At 52.8% G+C, this 19,319-nt stretch overlaps 1 protein-coding gene across 2 annotated transcripts in view; it reads right to left on the bottom strand.

The window, feature by feature from the left end:
• Positions 1–5,509: 5,509 nt before the first annotated feature.
• LOC143787937 (RNA-binding protein 5-like) overlaps positions 5,510–19,319 on the bottom strand; it is a 38,295-nt gene continuing 24,485 nt past the window's right edge. The window contains exons 5-24 of one of the 2 annotated variants that reach the window (XM_077277169.1): positions 18,884–18,953; positions 18,383–18,456; positions 17,195–17,278; positions 17,048–17,108; positions 16,587–16,652; positions 16,085–16,263; positions 15,911–16,008; positions 15,710–15,797; positions 15,554–15,622; positions 12,106–12,240; positions 11,918–12,020; positions 11,746–11,837; positions 11,495–11,668; positions 11,272–11,418; positions 11,117–11,194; positions 9,007–9,189; positions 8,849–8,923; positions 8,679–8,776; positions 8,428–8,557; positions 5,510–5,892 (exon numbers count right to left, since the gene is read on the bottom strand). In XM_077277169.1, the coding sequence (XP_077133284.1) occupies positions 5,767–5,892; positions 8,428–8,557; positions 8,679–8,776; positions 8,849–8,923; positions 9,007–9,189; positions 11,117–11,194; positions 11,272–11,418; positions 11,495–11,668; positions 11,746–11,837; positions 11,918–12,020; positions 12,106–12,240; positions 15,554–15,622; positions 15,710–15,797; positions 15,911–16,008; positions 16,085–16,263; positions 16,587–16,652; positions 17,048–17,108; positions 17,195–17,278; positions 18,383–18,456; positions 18,884–18,953 (2,130 nt within the window). In that variant the 3' untranslated portion in view covers positions 5,510–5,766. The remainder of the gene's footprint in view (positions 5,893–8,427; positions 8,558–8,678; positions 8,777–8,848; positions 8,924–9,006; positions 9,190–11,116; positions 11,195–11,271; positions 11,419–11,494; positions 11,669–11,745; positions 11,838–11,917; positions 12,021–12,105; positions 12,241–15,553; positions 15,623–15,709; positions 15,798–15,910; positions 16,009–16,084; positions 16,264–16,586; positions 16,653–17,047; positions 17,109–17,194; positions 17,279–18,382; positions 18,457–18,883; positions 18,954–19,319) is intronic. The other variant, XM_077277170.1, reaches the window with a different exon arrangement.

The raw sequence follows: 19,319 nt of genomic DNA, 5'->3' as shown, positions 1-19,319 counted from the left end.
AGGGGCTGATATCATTCAAATATGGTGTAATGTCTGGAGGTTATATCAGTACTGGAGCGTTATAAGAGGGGCTGATATCAGTCACATGTGGTGTAATGTCTGGGGGTTATATCAGTACTGGAGCGTTATAAGAGGGGCTGATATCAGTCACATATGGTGTAATGTCTGGGGGTTATATCAGTACTGGAGCGTTATAAGAGGGGCTGATATCATTCAAATATGGTGTAATGTCTGGGGTTATATCAGTACTGGAGCGTTATAAGAGGCTGATATCAGGCACATATGGTGTAATGTCTGGGGGTTATATCAGTACTGGAGCATTATAAGAGGGGCTGATATCAGTCACATATGGGGTAATGTCTGGGGGTTATATCAGTACTGGAGCGTTATAAGAGGGGCTGATATCAGTCACATGGTGTAATGTCTGGGGGTTATATCAGTACTGGAGCATTATAAGAGGGGCTGATATCAGTCACATATGATGTAATGTCTGGAGGTTATATCAGTACTGGAGCGTTATAAGAGGGGCTGATATCAGTCACATGTGGTGTAATGTCTGGGGGTTATATCAGTACTGGAGCGTTATAAGAGGCTGATATCAGGCACATATGGTGTAATGTCTGGGGGTTATATCAGTACTGGAGCATTATAAGAGGGGCTGATATCAGTCACATATGGTGTAATGTCTGGGGGTTATATCAGTACTGGAGCATTATAAGAGGGGCTGATATCAGTCACATATGATGTAATGTCAGGAGGTTATATCAGTACTGGAGCGTTATAAGAGGGGCTGATATCAGTCACATACCGTGTAATGTCTGGGGGTTATATCAGTACTGGAGTGTTATAAGAGGGGCTGATATCAGTCACATGTGGTGTAATGTCTGGGGGTTATATCAGTACTGGAGCGTTATAAGAGGGGCTGATATCAGTCACATAGGGTGTAATGTCTGGGGGTTATATCAGTACTGGAGCGTTATAAGAGGCTGATATCAGTCACATATGATGTAATGTCTGGAGGTTATATCAGTACTGGAGTGTTAGAAGAGGGGCTGATATCAGTCACATAGGGTGTAATGTCTGGGGGTTATATCAGTACTGGAGCGTTATAAGAGGGCTGATATCAGTCACATATGATGTCTGGGGGTTATATCAGTACTGGAGTGTTATAAGAGGGGCTGATATCAGTCACATGTGGTGTAATGTCTGGAGGTTATATCAGTACTGGAGCGTTATAAGAGGGGCTGATATCAGTCACATATGGTGTAATGTCTGCGGGTTATATCAGTACTGGAGCGTTATAAGAGGGGCTGATATCAGTCACATATGGTGTAATGTCTGGGGGTTATATCAGTACTGGAGCGTTATAAGAGGGGCTGATATCATTCAAATATGGTGTAATGTCTGGGGGTTATATCAGTACTGGAGCGTTATAAGAGGGGCTGATATCAGTCACATATGGTGTAATGTCTGGGGGTTATATCAGTACTGGAGCGTTATAAGGGGCTGATATCAGTCACATATGGTGTAATGTCTGGGGTTATATCAGTACTGGAGCGTTATAAGAGGGGCTGATATCAGTCACATACGGTGTAATGTCTGGAGGTTATATCAGTACTGGAGCGTTATAAGAGGGGCTGATATCAGTCACATGTGGTGTAATGTCTGGGGGTTATATCAGTACTGGAGCGTTATAAGAGGGGCTGATATCATTCAAATATGGTGTAATGTCTGGAGGTTATATCAGTACTGGAGCGTTATAAGAGGGGCTGATATCAGTCACATATGGTGTAATGTCTGGGGGTTATATCAGTACTGGAGCGTTATAAGAGGGGCTGATATCATTCAAATATGGTGTAATGTCTGGGGTTATATCAGTACTGGAGCGTTATAAGAGGGGCTGATATCAGTCACATGTGGTGTAATGTCTGGGGGTTATATCAGTACTGGAGCGTTATAAGAGGGGCTGATATCATTCAAATATGGTGTAATGTCTGGAGGTTATATCAGTACTGGAGCGTTATAAGAGGGGCTGATATCAGTCACATATGGTGTAATGTCTGGGGGTTATATCAGTACTGGAGCGTTATAAGAGGCTGATATCAGTCACATATGGTGTAATGTCTGGAGGTTATATCAGTACTGGAGCGTTATAAGAGGGGCTGATATCAGTCACATATGATGTAATGTCTGGGGGTTATATCAGTACTGGAGCGTTATAAGAGGGGCTGATATCAGTCACATATGGTGTAATGTCTGGGGGTTATATCAGTACTGGAGCGTTATAAGAGGGGCTGATATCAGTCACATATGGTGTAATGTCTGGGGGTTATATCAGTACTGGAGCGTTATAAGGGGCTGATATCAGTCACATATGGTGTAATGTCTGGGGTTATATCAGTACTGGAGCGTTATAAGAGGGGCTGATATCAGTCACATATGGTGTAATGTCTGGGGTTATATCAGTACTGGAGCGTTATAAGAGGGGCTGATATCATTCAAATATGGTGTAATGTCTGGAGGTTATATCAGTACTGGAGCGTTATAAGAGGGGCTGATATCAGTCACATGTGGTGTAATGTCTGGGGGTTATATCAGTACTGGAGCGTTATAAGAGGGGCTGATATCAGTCACATATGGTGTAATGTCTGGGGGTTATATCAGTACTGGAGCGTTATAAGAGGGGCTGATATCAGTCACATATGGTGTAATGTCTGGGGGTTATATCAGTACTGGAGCGTTATAAGAGGGGCTGATATCAGTCACATATGATGTAATGTCTGGGGGTTATATCAGTACTGGAGCGTTATAAGAGGGGCTGATATCAGTCACATATGGTGTAATGTCGGGTTATATCAGTACTGGAGCGTTATAAGAGGCTGATATCAGTCACATATGGTGTAATGTCTGGAGGTTATATCAGTACTGGAGCGTTATAAGAGGCTGATATCAGTCACATATGGTGTAATGTCTGGAGGTTATATCAGTACTGGAGCGTTATAAGAGGGGCTGATATCAGTCACATATGGTGTAATGTCTGGGGTTATATCAGTACTGGAGCGTTATAAGAGGGGCTGGTATCAGTCACATATGGTGTAATGTCTGGGGTTATATCAGTACTGGAGCGTTATAAGAGGGGCTGGTATCAGTCACATATGGTGTAATGTCTGGGGTTATATCAGTACTGGAGCGTTATAAGAGGGACTGATATCAGTCACATATGGAGTAATGTCTGGGGGTTATATCAGTACTGGAGCGTTATAAGAGGGGCTGATATCAGTCACATACGGTGTAATGTCTGGGGGTTATATCAGTACTGGAGCGTTATAAGAGGGGCTGATATCAGTCACATATGGTGTAATGTCTGGGGGTTATATCAGTACTGGAGCGTTTAAGAGGCTGATATCAGTCACATATGGTGTAATGTCTGGGGGTTATATCAGTACTGGAGCGTTATAAGAGGGGCTGATATCAGTCACATATGATGTAATGTCTGGGGGTTATATCAGTACTGGAGCGTTATAAGAGGGGCTGATATCAGTCACATATGATGTAATGTCTGGGGGTTATATCAGTACTGGAGCGTTATAAGAGGGGCTGATATCAGTCACATATGATGTAATGTCTGGGGGTTATATCAGTACTGGAGCGTTATAAGAGGGGCTGATATCAGTCACATACGGTGTAATGTCTGGGGGTTATATCAGTACTGGAGCGTTATAAGAGGGGTTGATATCAGTCACATATGATGTAATGTCTGGAGGTTATATCAGTACTGGAGCGTTATAAGAGGGGCTATCAGTCACATATGGTGTAATGTCTGGGGTTATATCAGTACTGGAGCGTTATAAGAGGGGCTGATATCAGTCACATATGGTGTAATGTCTGGGGGTTATATCATTACTGGAGCGTTATAAGAGGGGCTGATATCAGTCACATATGGTGTAATGTCTGGGGTTATATCAGTACTGGAGCGTTATAAGAGGGGCTGATATCAGTCACATATGGTGTAATGTCTGGGGGTTATATCAGTACTGGAGCGTTATAAGAGGCTGATATCAGTCACATATGGTGTAATGTCTGGGGTTATATCAGTACTGGAGCGTTATAAGAGGGGCTGATATCAGTCACATATGATGTAATGTCTGGAGGTTATATCAGTACTGGAGCGTTATAAGAGGGGCTGATATCATTCAAATATGGTGTAATGTCTGGAGGTTATATGAGTACTGGAGCGTTATAAGAGGGGCTGATATCAGTCACATGTGGTGTAATGTCTGGGGGTTATATCAGTACTGGAGCGTTATAAGAGGGGCTGATATCATTCAAATATGGTGTAATGTCTGGGGTTATATCAGTAGTGGAGCGTTATAAGAGGGGCTGATATCAGTCACATATGGTGTAATGTCTGGAGGTTATATCAGTACTGGAGCGTTATAAGAGGGGCTGATATCAGTCACATATGATGTCTGGAGGTTATATCAGTACTGGAGCGTTATAAGAGGGGCTGATATCAGTCACATATGGTGTAATGTCTGGGGGTTATATCAGTACTGGAGCGTTATAAGGGGGGCTGATATCAGTCACATATGGTGTAATGTCTGGGGGTTATATCAGTACTGGAGCGTTATAAGGGGGGCTGATATCAGTCACATATGGTGTAATGTCTGGGGTTATATCAGTACTGGAGCGTTATAAGAGGGGCTGATATCAGTCACATATGGTGTAATGTCTGGGGGTTATATCAGTACTGGAGCGTTATAAGAGGGGCTGATATCAGTCACATATGGTGTAATGTCTGGGGGTTATATCAGTACTGGAGCGTTATAAGAGGGGCTGATATCAGTCACTTATGATGTCTGGAGGGATGTAGATGGCTGCGGTCAGTCTTCCGGCCCTGTAGGAGACGCTGCAGGTTGTCGGGTCTGTGTTCCCCCCTTATGTGTCCCTGTGGCTCTCAGCACCAGGCATTGCCCAGTAGCGTCAGTATCAGGGTCCAGTGACCGCTGCAGCTGATCACATACAGAACTTGTTAATACTTAGAAGGCACAGTGCTCCTGCTGCAGAGGCGGCCGCCGGCCCTTTTATCTTCCGTTGTTACTTACAGGATTTCATTACAGCTTCTTTTTATTGAGACATAAGGTGGAGTCAGAGGAGGCCGCGGTCCCCGGGGTTTATGACCATGTAATGTCCCATACTCAGCTCTTCCTGCAGGGGGCGCTGCCTCAGGGTTACAGCTGGTGCAGGAAATAACCTGCCCCAGAGGTGACCAAGACCGGGGCACAGCTCTTATCGCAGAGAAGCAGGGGTCCATGACTCCTCCTGTTTACCCAGGGTGGTCTCGGTCCCATCACGTATGATTGTCCAGGTTACAGCATCGTGCGGCCCCCACAATCAGGACCTGACTACGCCACTGCCTGCCTCCCCCTCTATTGGAGACTGACAGTCATGCGCTGCGCTGTGCTGCCCCCTAGTGGTCGCTCTGCAGACGGCACAAACATCACAGGAGTTTGCTCCGAAATTTATTCTTCTGGGAAAAGAAAACTGTACAAATGTAGAAAGGTCGGGTGACGATCCTCTATTACTGAGGGGACGCGGTCACCCCCCACATACAAACATCGCACGAAACAGATATTTACACTGTACAGGGGTATAATACATATGTACACGGCGGAGGGGCTGCCCCCAGGGGGCTTCTCTGCTCGGACCACCTCTGCCCCAGAGGGGAAAGTTCATACGGATTCAGCCATCCGGCTTCTGCTCCTTTCACTCCATCTCTGTGAAGCGCGCGAACATGGCTTTCCTGACGGCGTCCTTGTAAGAATCCGCCGTGTTCACACCGTACGAGCTGCCCTTGGCTCCGAGACCCGCACCCCTCATCCTGACCTGCGCCTGCAAACACATGGGACAGTCACCAGCCGGAAAGCAGCCAGAGAGAGAGAGGGGCCAAAGAGAGAGAGGCCAGAGAGAGAGCGCCAGAGAGAGAGGCTGCCTCTAGGGAGGAGAGAGAGAGGGGCCAGAGAGAGAGAGAGAGAGAGAGAGAGAGAGAGAGAGAGGCGAGAGAGAGAGAGAGAGGCGAGAGAGAGAGGCGAGAGAGAGAGAGAGGCGAGAGAGAGAGAGAGAGGCGAGAGAGAGAGAGAGAGGCGAGAGAGAGAGAGAGAGGCGAGAGAGAGAGAGAGAGGCGAGAGAGAGAGAGGCGAGAGAGAGAGGCGAGAGAGAGAGGCGAGAGAGAGAGAGAGAGAGAGAGAGGCGAGAGAGAGAGAGAGAGGCGAGAGAGAGAGAGAGAGAGGCGAGAGAGAGAGAGAGAGAGAGAGAGAGAGAGAGAGAGAGAGAGAGAGAGAGAGAGAGAGAGAGAGGGCGCCAGAGAGAGAGGCTGCCTCTAGGGAGGAGAGAGGCCAGAGAGAGAGAGGCCAGAGAGAGAGAGGCCAGAGAGAGAGAGAGGCCAGAGAGAGAGAGGCCAGAGAGAGAGAGCGCCAGAGAGAGAGAGCGCCAGAGAGAGAGAGGCCAGAGAGAGAGGCTGCCTCTAGGGAGGAGAGAGAGAGAGGGGCCAAAGAGAGAGAGGCCAGAGAGAGAGAGCGCCAGAGAGGCCAGAGAGAGAGAGAGAGGCCAGAGAGAGAGAGAGGCCAGAGAGAGGGCGCCAGAGAGAGAGCGCCAGAGAGAGGCTGCCTCTAGGGAGGAGAGAGAGGGGCCAGAGAGAGAGAGGGGCCAGAGAGAGAGAGGCCAGAGAGAGAGAGAGGCCAGAGAGAGAGAGAGAGGGCGCCAGAGAGAGAGAGAGAGCGCCAGAGAGAGCGCCAGAGAGAGAGCACCAGAGAGAGGCTGCCTCTAGGGAGGAGAGAGAGAGGGGCCAGAGAGAGAGAGGGGCCAAAGAGAGAGAGGCCAGAGAGAGAGAGCGCCAGAGAGAGAGGCTGCCTCTAGGGAGGAGAGAGAGAGGGGCCAGAGAGAGAGAGAGAGAGAGGCCAGAGAGAGGCCAGAGAGAGAGAGAGGCGAGAGAGAGAGAGAGAGAGAGAGAGAGGCGAGAGAGAGACGAGAGAGAGACGAGAGAGAGAGAGAGAGGCGAGAGAGAGAGAGAGACGAGAGAGAGAGAGGCCAGAGAGAGAGAGAGAGAGAGGCCAGAGAGAGGCCAGAGAGAGAGAGGCGAGAGAGAGAGAGGCGAGAGAGAGAGGCGAGAGAGGCGAGAGAGAGAGAGAGAGAGAGGCGAGAGAGAGGCCAGAGAGAGAGGCGAGAGAGAGAGAGGCGAGAGAGAGAGAGAGAGAGGCGAGAGAGAGAGAGAGAGAGGCGAGAGAGAGAGAGAGAGAGGCGAGAGAGAGAGAGAGAGGCGAGAGAGAGAGAGGCGAGAGAGAGAGAGAGAGAGAGGCGAGAGAGAGAGAGAGAGAGGCGAGAGAGAGAGAGAGAGGCCAGAGAGAGAGAGAGAGAGGCCAGAGAGAGAGAGAGAGAGGCCAGAGAGAGAGAGAGGCCAGAGAGAGAGAGAGAGGCCAGAGAGAGAGAGAGGCCAGAGAGAGAGAGAGAGAGGCCAGAGAGAGAGAGAGAGGCCAGAGAGAGAGAGAGAGGCCAGAGAGAGAGAGAGGCCAGAGAGAGAGAGAGGCCAGAGAGAGAGAGGCCAGAGAGGCCAGAGAGAGAGGCTGCCTCTAGGGAGGAGAGAGAGAGGCCAGAGAGAGAGAGGCTGCCTCTAGGGAGGAGAGAGAGAGAGGCCAGAGAGAGAGAGGCTGCCTCTAGGGAGGAGAGAGAGAGAGGCCAGAGAGAGAGAGGCCAGAGAGAGAGGCCAGAGAGAGAGAGGCCAGAGAGAGAGGCCGCCTCTAGGGAGGAGAGAGAGAGCGGCCAGAGAGAGGAGAGAGAGAGGGGCCAGAGAGAGAGGCCAGAGAGAGGGGCCAGAGAGAGAGAGAGAGGGGCCAGAGAGAGAGAGGGGCCAGAGAGAGAGAGAGGGGCCAGAGAGAGAGAGAGGGGCCAGAGAGAGAGAGAGGGGCCAGAGAGAGAGAGAGGGGCCAGAGAGAGAGAGAGGGGCCAGAGAGAGGCCAGAGAGAGAGAGAGGGGCCAGAGAGAGGCCAGACAGAGGCCAGAGAGAGGCCAGACAGAGGCCAGAGAGAGAAGGGCCAGACAGAGGCCAGAGAGAGCGGCCAGAGAGAGAGGCGCGAGAGAGGGGCCAGAGAAAGAGGCCAGAGAGAGGCGCGAGAGAGAAAGAGGGGCCAGAGAGAGGCCAGAGAGAAAGAGGGGCCAGAGAGACACACAGAGGTCAGAGAGAGAAGCGAGAGAGAGGGTGAGAGACAGAGGGAGGCCAGGGCCAGAGAGAGAGAGGCCGCCCGTGTGAAGGAAGAACGGCTAGAGGCGACCCCCGGGGAGGCCGGGGACAGCAGGAGGGCTGCCCATTTAAGGGCCAGTCAGGAAGTGTGTGGCAGTGTATGAGGTGTAAACCTCGCCCTGGAGATCTCTCACCTGAATTGGGGCAGTGATTCCCTGACTCTTCCGGCCCAGCCCGGAGCCCTCCTTCCAGCCCATGGCCTGCAGCATCTTGTTACCGATGTTACTGGTATCGATACCGTCTTTCGTCGGCTGCTCGTAGTTCCTGTGAAACAGAGCAGGGTGGAGTGAGTGCGGGTGGACCCGAGTGCGGGTGGACCCTAGTGCGGGTGGACCTTGGTGCGGTCTCTCTCGCGCTGCTCCCGGCGCGGTCTCCTCACACTCACACTACGCCGGCGTCATACTGCTTCTTGCGCTTGGGCTCTGGCGGCTCCGGGATGCCGTACTTCTCCCTCCTCTCTGCCGCTCGGTCACGGTATTTCGCCTGGGGACCAGAAGCCACAGTTACCGGCTGCTCCTCCCCCACCCCATTATCCCGGCAGATGGCGGCGCTCACCTCTCGCTCCTGCTGCTCCAGGGCTTCCAGGTCTTGATCGGACAGGCGGGATCGTCTGTACACGTCCAGGTTTTGCTGTTCGGTAACAGTCGTTATCAGACATTTGCTCAGCAGTTCGGGACCGGCGATAATGGGACGTGGAGGGGTCCTGCACTCACCTTGTGGAGGTCCGACAGCTGCTGGTGTCTGGTCAGGGCATCTTTGTTTGGAAACTGCCTGCGGCACAGTAAGCACGCCAGCTTCTTCCAATCCATCAGCTTTTCCTCATCCAGAATTCCCTGCAGCCGATCTACCTCCTCTTCATTATCGCTGTCACCGCTGTAGGCTGCAACCAGCGCCCGCTGGGCCAACAGTACAGGCGTTTAGAGAGACTAGCGGGCAACACACAGGGCGAGGGCCGAGCGAGCAAAAAACTTACGGGGCGAGGGCCGAGCGAGCAAAAAACACACGGGGCGAGGGCCGAGCGAGCAAAAAACACACGGGGCGAGGGCCGAGCGAGCAAAAAACTTACGGGGCGAGGGCCGAGCGAGCAAAAAACTTACGGGGCGAGGGCCGAGCGAGCAAAAAACTTACGGGGCGAGGGCCGAGCGAGCAAAAAACTTACGGGGCGAGGGCCGAGCGAGCAAAAAACTTACGGGGCGAGGGCCGAGCGAGCAAAAAACTTACGGGGCGAGGGCCGAGCGAGCAAAAAACTTACGGGGCGAGGGCCGAGCGAGCAAAAAACTTACGGGGCGAGGGCCGAGCGAGCAAAAAACTTACGGGGCGAGGGCCGAGCGAGCAAAAAACTTACGGGGCGAGGGCCGAGCGAGCAAAAAACTTACGGGGCGAGGGCCGAGCGAGCAAAAAACTTACGGGGCGAGGGCCGAGCGAGCAAAAAACTTACGGGGCGAGGGCCGAGCGAGCAAAAAACTTACGGGGCGAGGGCCGAGCGAGCAAAAAACTTACGGGGCGAGGGCCGAGCGAGCAAAAAACTTACGGGGCGAGGGCCGAGCGAGCAAAAAACTTACGGGGCGAGGGCCGAGCGAGCAAAAAACTTACGGGGCGAGGGCCGAGCGAGCAAAAAACTTACGGGGCGAGGGCCGAGCGAGCAAAAAACTTACGGGGCGAGGGCCGAGCGAGCAAAAAACTTACGGGGCGAGGGCCGAGCGAGCAAAAAACTTACGGGGCGAGGGCCGAGCGAGCAAAAAACTTACGGGGCGAGGGCCGAGCGAGCAAAAAACTTACGGGGCGAGGGCCGAGCGAGCAAAAAACTTACGGGGCGAGGGCCGAGCGAGCAAAAAACTTACGGGGCGAGGGCCGAGCGAGCAAAAAACTTACGGGGCGAGGGCCGAGCGAGCAAAAAACTTACGGGGCGAGGGCCGAGCGAGCAAAAAACTTACGGGGCGAGGGCCGAGCGAGCAAAAAACTTACGGGGCGAGGGCCGAGCGAGCAAAAAACTTACGGGGCGAGGGCCGAGCGAGCAAAAAACTTACGGGGCGAGGGCCGAGCGAGCAAAAAACTTACGGGGCGAGGGCCGAGCGAGCAAAAAACTTACGGGGCGAGGGCCGAGCGAGCAAAAAACTTACGGGGCGAGGGCCGAGCGAGCGCACACGCGCACAGGGTGAGGGCCGAGCGAGCGCACACGGTGAGGGCCGAGCGAGCGCACACACGCACAGGGTGAGGGCCGAGCGAGCGCACACGCGCACAGGGTGAGGGCCGAGCGAGCGCGCACGCGCACAGGGTGAGGGCCGAGCGAGCGCGCACGCGCACAGGGTGAGGGCCGAGCGAGCGCGCACAGGGTGAGGGCCGAGCGAGCGCGCACAGGGTGAGGGCCGAGCGAGCGCACACAGGGTGAGGGCCGAGCGAGCGCACACAGGGTGAGGGCCGAGCGAGCGCACACGCGCACAGGGTGAGGGCCGAGCGAGCGCACACGCGCACAGGGTGAGGGCCGAGCGAGCGCACACGCGCACAGGGTGAGGGCCGAGCGAGCGCACACGCGCACAGGGTGAGGGCCGAGCGAGCGCACACGCACACACGCGCACAGGGTGAGGGCCGAGCGAGCACACACACACACACACACACACACAGGGTGAGGGCCGAGCGAGCGCGCACACACGCACAGGGTGAGGGCCGAGCGAGCACACGCGCACACAAACACACATGGGGCAAGCGAGCGCGCCCGCACACACACGGCGACGGCCAAGCGCACGCGCACACACACGGCGAGGGCCGAGCGCACGTACACCACAGGCTGCACCTGTGTCTCTGCCAGGAGACCTGAGCACTCACCTTGGGCGGCTTCTCCTCCTCCGCAACCATCATCATCATCATGTCCGGCAGAATCTGTCTCTCTAACAGAGCTCCTTGCTGAGGAGAGAAGCAGCCGCTTAGCTTCAGACACAGAGGGAAACTCACCGGCAGGAAAGTGACAGACAGACCCGCACCTTCTTCTCAAACAGGGCAAAGCCAGCGTCGGCGGCTGCAGACTCCTTCCGCTCCTCGTCCCGGGCGCTCAGCGGCTGGAAACTGTTCTTGAAGTTTTCCTTCTGCTTATTAAGGCTCTTGGCCCAGCGCTCCATATCCTTCGCAATCTGAGGGAAACCAAACCAGGAGTCACACCCGTGGGCATCGGGGCACCAGCCAAGGGGGACCCAGGGCCACAGATACCTGCTGGGCAGTTTTGCTCTTCGGCTTCTCTTTCTTCTCCTTGCCTTCCTTGTTGGCGGCCGCTGCCCCGTTGGCCGGTGCGGTGCCCTGGCCGGTGCCGTCGGCGGCGGGCAGGTACGTCTGCTTCTCCCCGTCCCAGTACAGGTATTGCTGGGATGCAGAGTTGTAGTAATACTGCGGAGAGACGACTAGTCACCGTTCTGCACATTTCCTGCATCCAGCGGGATGAAATCTTTTTAACAGAAAGTTACCTGAGAATTGGGGTCGTAGTACAGACCAGTCTGGGGGTCGTAGTAGTATCCTGAGGACTCGTCGTACTGGTACGTGGACGTGTCTGGAACAGCTGCCGAACACACGGTGACAATCATTACACCCTGCTGTGGCGGGCACGGCCGGCACAGGGGGCCGCTCAGGGTCACATACCATATTTCACACCCGGGATGATGGTGCTGGATGTCGCGGGCGTTTCTTCTGTGGTGGGCGTTGTGGGGGCTGCGCTGGTGGTCGCGCTGGTACTCGGCTGAGTCTAGAATGGAGAAGACAGCACTGCTACATCTGCCATCACTCTGTGACCACTGCTACAACACCGGGCAGACGCCGGGGCCACTCACCGGAGAGCCGGGCTGCTGGTAGAGCTGCGGACTCTGGCACACCACGGCCGCCGTCGTGGTGGTGGTCGCCTGCGTGCTGCCTTCTGCCGCTGCGCCCTGCTCTCCGGCCTGAGACGGGTACAACTGCTGATATTCCTGGAGAACCACAAGGACAATCATCATTAACCCCTTCACCTCCAAAGGTGCTTTACACGTTAATGCCCGGGCCAATTACTACAATTCTGACCACTGTCCTCTGGAGCGTCAACGGAGCCCGATGTGTCAGATTGTTTTCTGGTAACATTGCACTTTATGATAGTGGTAACATTTATTTCATATAGGTTCCGCTTATTTGTGGGGAGGGAACAAAAAAATTTGACAAAAAAAAAAATCACACAAAATGCTTAATAAATAACATTTCCCACATGTCTACTTCACATCAGCACAATTTTGGGATCATTTTCTTTGTTAACATGTTATAAGGGTTAAAAGTTGACCAGACATTTCTCGTTTTTCCAACAAAATTTACAAAACCATTTTTTTTTAGGGACCACCTCACACTTGAAGTGACTGAGGGGCCTATATAACTGAAAATATCCAAAAGTGACCCCATTCTAAAAACTGCCCCCCTCAAGGTGCAAAACCGCATTCAAGAAGGTTATTAACCCTCCAGGGGCTTCACAGGAAGTGTTCGAATGTGGAAAAATAATGAACATTTAATTTTTTTTATCCCACAAATTTACTTCAGAGCCAATATTTTTATTTTGATGAGAGTAACAGGAAAAAATGGACCCCAACTTTTGTTGTGTAATTTCTTTTGAGTGCGCTGATACCCCATATGTGGGGGTAAACCACTGTTTGGGCGCACGGCAGGGCTCGCAACGGAAGGAGCATCATTAGAAGACGCCATGTTGTGTTTGGAGAGCCCCTGATGGGCCTGAGCAGTGGACCCCCCATTATGGAAACTAGACCCCTCATTGAACCTATCTAGATGTGTGGTGAGGACATTGAACCCCCAAGTGCTTCACAGTCGTTTATAACGCAGAGCCGTGAAAATAAAAATATAAAATAAGTCACCGGGGCGCCACAGTCACCAGGGCGCCACGGTCACCAGGGCGCCACGGTCACCAGTACATTATTCCCAGCCCATGCTTCTCGAGACACACACCTGTAAATTAGGCGGGATCTCATCACTACAGAAATGCCAAACATGTGAGCACTATATGTTGTTTAGGCACACTGGGGCTCAGAAGGGCAGAGGAGCCATTTCGCCTTTCCAGAGCCTTTGTGCTACCAGTAGTGGGGAAGCCCCCTATATTTCCGTTAACAGGTGACGGACCTGAGTGGGGACCTGCTTTTTCTGTGGATTGCTTTGAAGCTTTTATTGGGAACATTTTGCATAACATTTATGATCAAATTTATCCTGCGCTCTACGCTGAGCACTTGCTTTGTGGTTTCCATATAAATCTCTGAGTGACGCAACAGATGAAACCCCCAAGGGATCCATTCCCTATAATGAGGCAGCAGAGTTACTCTGGACTGTCTGGCCTCTGTTCCGCAGTGTCCTATTCAGAAGTGCACAAAACTGGCCGACGGCACTTTTATGCAGTCCTAGAAAGACAGACACCGCCGGATCACAGGTCAGACAGTGTCTCCATCTGCCTCACTATAGTGAATCTTGCGCCAGGGGATCTGTCTGAATCACACATTTCAGAGATTTACATGGAAACTCGGGTGAAAGTGCTCAGCGCAGAGTGCAGGATAAATGTGCGCCGAGCCTTACTGCGATCTTTGGAAGGCAGTATTAAAAAATCCACAGCTTGTGAACAATTTGTTCCTCGTGCGGTATAAGTGATTAGGTGACTTTATTCTTTGGGTCGGTGCGATTACAGATTTATATCGGGTTTTTGTGTTTGGCTGCTGTCACACACTAAGACACTTTGTTTCTTGCATCACATTTTCAGAGCTATAATTTTTCCATATTTTGGTCCACAGTCATTTGAAGTCTTATTTTTTGCGGGATGAGCGGACGTCTTTATTGGTACCATTTTCAGACACATGGCATTTTTGATCGCTTTCTATGCCGACGTTTGGGAGGCAGAATATCCAAAAACCAGCAATTTAGGATCTTTTATTTTGCGTGTGTTTAGGTCATTCAGTGTGTGGTAAAATTGATAAGGCAGCGTTATTCTTTGGGTCAGTACGATTACAGCGATAGCTCATTTATGTTTTGGTGCTTTTACACAAACTATTTTACAGAAAAAAAATAATTATTTTAGCATCGCTTTATTCTGAGGACTATAACATTTTTACTTTTCAGCTGATGACGCTGTATGGCGGCTCGGTTTTTTGAGGGACAAGATGACGTTTTCAGCGGTACCATGGTTATTTATATCCTGTCTGATCGCGTTTTATTCCACTTTTTGTACGGTGGTAGGATAATAAAGCGTTGTTGTTTTTGCCTTGTTTTTTTATGGTGCTTACTAAAGGGGTTAACTAGTGGGACAGTTTCATAAGTCAGGTCGTTTTTTTTCTGCAGCAAAACCTGATCTTCTTGGCAGGAAAGAAGCTGCGTCAAAAGCGCAGGTTTAGGTGCGTTTTTTGCTGTGTTTTTTTTTTCTTTTTGTTCATGCTAATGTCCTTGGATTCTCAGCAGCACAAACAGCAAATAATGATACCTGCGTTTCTGCTGCGTTTTTTTCAACACCCATTCAAGTCAATGGGTGAAAAAACGCAGCAAAGGCGCAGAAAGAAGTGACGTGCTCTATGTCCAAAAAATGCAGCAAAGCACAAAATCCTCATCACACAAAAAACCAATGTGTGCAGGAGATTTCTGAAATTTCATAGACTTTGCTGGTACTGTAAAGAGCAGCTGAAAATTAGCATAAAAAACGCAGCAAAAACGCCCTGTGTGAACTTAACCTTATTGTTTATATATTTTTTTTTTTCATACAAATATTTATAGATACAATACCTTTTGAATTTTTATAATTATTTTTACAATGTTTTTTTCTTTTTTACTTACTCCCATAGTGGGACTATCATTTTTTGCAGGCTGATCGCTTGTATAGCATGGGCATGCAGCAGCGTCCCTGTGCTGTGTAAACTGTCAGCTCTGTGCTTCATCTAGCAACTTTCCTAGCTCGTGACATGACGACATCGGGTCACCATGGCAACAATTGGGACCCTCACGCCGCGGGGTCTACGATCCAAGGGCAGAGGGGCTGTCATCCCCCTGCCTGCTCCCAGAATGCTGCAATCGCAGCATTTAGGGGGTTAAAGTCCTGGGAGTGGTGCGGGACCACTCCTAGCACTTTGTGCCGGCTGTCAATCAGCTGACAACCGGCGGCGGGCGATTGTGTAGACATAATAATTGGTCCCGCATCAATAGGCGCAGGGACGTATTATTACGTACTGCGTCGTAAAGCGGTTACGCTCACAGATCCCTGGCAGCTGGAGCAGTGCCCACCTGTCCTCCATACTGTGCGTACCCCTCCTGCGAGTAGCCATATTCCGCGCTGTCCCCGCTTTGCTGAGCCTGAAATAAAAGTGCAGAGCAACAATGAATGATAACGATCAGTGCTGACATCACATCAGATCTGCCAATCTTTACCCCAGGACTTACCTGTGTGGACGACCACTGAGCCGCCGCTATGGCCGTGCTCGCCACTGAGAATGCGCTGAGCCTGTTCCCATCCGCCAGCACAAGATCCCTGCGAAACAGACGAGAAGTTATTCTCCAGCGCCCACCGCCGCGGCTCCGACACCACAGGTGGCGAGGACGTGGCCGCTCCGGACTTTGCCCTGTTAATACCCCAGAACTCACTTTCTTGCGCTCTTGGCAAAATCAACTCCAATTATTTTCCCATCAATTTTGAGAGGAGGATGAAGAGTCTGGAGGATCTGCAGCAGCTGCGAGGCTTCCTGCAGGGGATGAATGAAGCGTTAGCTCAGCAGCTGCCATTATTATGGAGGGAGAACTCCAGGGACCGCCACTTACCAGCGCGGAGGGCAGCTGTATGAAGGCAAAGCCGCGGTTCAGGTGGGTATGCTTGTCTTTGATCAGCCGGATGTTGCTCAACACCAGTGACACGTAAGGAGCCAGGGCCGACAGGATGGAGTCCAGCACAGTGTGCGGCCCGATGTTACGCAGGATGATGGCTGAGGATACATAGCCACCTAATAAGGTTACACCCAGCTGTTTGTCAAGTGAGGAGACCACACAGTGCAGCAAGCCCCCCATACGGCGAGTAGTCCAAGCTCCCGCTGATCTACAGAGCCCTCGCAGCAGAGCGGCCGCACCGTCAGACGGCTCCCAGCAGCTGTAATAATGAGGTACAGGACCCCACATACAGTTAACTGGGGGATGTAAATGGCTGAAGCAGCATGCGCACCCACAGGAGCGCCGGAAATTGCTGGAAGGGCAAGGACAGCAGCGGGGCTCGGATCTCTGATATGATGGGGGCGAGTAATGAGCTGAAAAAGCTGGTGCAAACACTTACTGTCACTATAGTAATCTGCCGACTCGGGGGCTTCAGACGCTCCAGAAGGGGCCTCCATGTCAGACTCTGAGGGGAGAGAAGAGGCAGCTTTAGAACGCCACCGACAAACGATGAGGGGCACACACGGCAGGCGCCAGCGGCACACACGGCAGGCGCCAGCGGCACACACGGCAGGCGCCAGCGGCACACACGGCAGGCGCCAGCGGCACACACGGCAGGCGCCAGCGGCACACACGGCAGGCGCCAGCGGCACACACGGCAGGCGCCAGCGGCACACACGGCAGGCGCCAGCGGCACACACGGCAGGCGCCAGCGGCACACACGGCAGGCGCCAGCGGCACACACGGCAGGCGCCAGCGGCACACACGGCAGGCGCCAGCGGCACACACGGCAGGCGCCAGCGGCACACACGGCAGGCGCCAGCGGCACACACGGCAGGCGCCAGCGGCACACACACTCACCAGTCTTGGCCGCGCCGCAGCGGAAGCATTTCAGTCTCCTCCGGAAGTTGTAGAGGCCGCACTATAAAACCAGAGAGCTTTGTACTTAGCATTTGCTGCTGGACCACCCCGACACCCCCCGCTCTCCGCAGTGAGCGCAGCTCTCACCTTGTTACACAGCCAGTCCTCAAACTTGGGCCGGGGGTTGCTGTAATGCATGGCGATGGTCTTACCCTGGATTACCAGCTTCTTCTGCAAGAACATAAAAAAGGGCCAAGTTACTCCCAGCATCGTGATAAGCAGACATCAATCCCCTGGTGGAGGGGAACCCGACTATAATGGACGGCCGTGTGGGGAAGGACCACCCACTGCCAACTAACGGCTGTGCCAGCCCCACCACAAGGGGCGGATAGAGGAGAGGGGTTCGGAGGCGGCGCACAGAGCTACCAATGGAAGAAATAAAGAGTGGGGTGCAGTAAAGTCAAGGGCTCGGGGCTCCAGAAGAAAGTCTTAATAGCGCAGGCAGTATTCCCAGTCTGAGCGTGGCGTCTGGGAACACACGTGGTCAGCAGAGGCGATCCCCTCGAGGCACAATAGGCCGCCTCTTCTGGCACAGGAAGGGTTAAGATGAGGAAACCAGCAACAGCTTATTTTGGGTGCACAAATCCTAATCTTGTACCAGAGGCGTCACTTCCCGGCACGCTCCCCGCTCCCCCCGCCGTCGGGATACAACATGGGCTTCAGGCTTTCTCTACCAGTGATCCTGCCATCTATGGCTGCTCCCAGGACGTTACTAGGGCCCTGTGGGTACACGAGGGCCCTGCGGGTATGGACACCGTCTTCATGTCCTTCCAGACTATCATAATCTGCTCTTTCAGGAGCCGGGGGCTTATCGGCGGCTCCAGTCACGTGTCCCGTCCATGCCCACATGGGCTGGCCCCTAATGGGCCCCTGACTAGTACCTGCCAGCATTAGCGAGCTGTGCGGCCCCTGTGGAGTTATTGCAGAACATGTGTCTGTCAGATGTACTCAGCAGTAACCCAGGGAGAGGGGGACCTGCACTTCATGCCGACCATGCGCTGGGGCTCTGCGTACATTAAAGGGCTGCTGCACCGCCGGCCGGTGACCTGTCGGGCGGCTGCTACCCGTGTCCATTGGCAATGAACGGCCGCCATGGAAGGAGGACCATCACCAGGGGCAGCTTTAATGTACGGAGGGCGCGTCCCGGTGATCTCCTGAATCCTGACCGCAGCCTCGCCCCCTCCCCCCAGCCACGTTCTGCTTTTCGATCTCGGTTACAGACATATGTCATGTGCCATTTCTCAGGAGGTTTCTAGACTTGGCGAGTGAAGCAACCTGATTGGCTTCCATCCAGCTGGTAGCATCTTGCAAGTGATAAAACTCCACGAAGGCGAAACCGCGGCTTAAACCTAGAGACAGCATTCAGATATAGACGGGATACTAGTGTTAGTCACTTCCTTTTACAGAAAACACAGCTGCATCTCCAACTGACAAAGCCCATGTTCTAGCAGTGCTTTATGGCATGGCTTCCATGGGTGCAGTCCCGTTACCTGCCGCACATGGGTTGCCATGAAAAGGAGCCTCAAACGACATTTCACCCCCGACAGCAATCCTCACGCCGGAGGCGACGCGATCCTCAGCAGATATTAGGGTGGTGAAAATCATTGCACCCCAACCCCACACAGGTCTACAGACCCTAGAGGCTCCTCAGCCATGGCAAGTCCATCCAGCACCTGATGGTGTATGGGGTGAAGAGGGGGCTAGTCCCCAGGGAAAGCAATCAGAGGGTGGGAACACAGACGGCGAGGGAGCGCACCGCACACCTCAGACACTCACCTGTCTTTCGCTTCATCAGCCTCACGTCCGCAGGCTGCGGGCCTTCAAAGGTGTCCAACAATTCTCGAATCTGTAAGGTATGAGCAAAACCAAGGCTGAGAGAAGGCAAACATGGCCGTGCACAAGTATACACACCCCGATGAGGAGCAGCGGCAGGAAGCCGGGCGCACACAGCCCAGATGAGGAGACTGGCGGCCCGGCCACACACACCGGATAACAGATGGCTGAACAGTCTCCGGACAAGGAAACTACTCGGAAAGACGACAAAGGGAAAGACTACGAAAAAGGAAATCCACGACTAGAAGATCCCAGCAGGTTTAGGGAACATTCACACCGAGCACACAGCACAGTCAGGTCCTCAATCTGCTGCATACATAAGGCCAGCTTAAACTGATCCCACCATTAGACCAGCAGCCCAAACATCGAGCCGGGCTGT

The sequence above is a fragment of the Ranitomeya variabilis genome, chromosome 8 (assembly GCF_051348905.1).
Source record: "Ranitomeya variabilis isolate aRanVar5 chromosome 8, aRanVar5.hap1, whole genome shotgun sequence".
Classification (NCBI taxonomy): domain Eukaryota; kingdom Metazoa; phylum Chordata; class Amphibia; order Anura; family Dendrobatidae; genus Ranitomeya; species Ranitomeya variabilis.
The sequence above is the reverse complement of the archived record's forward strand: the minus strand, read 5'-3'. Positions and strand labels throughout refer to the sequence as shown.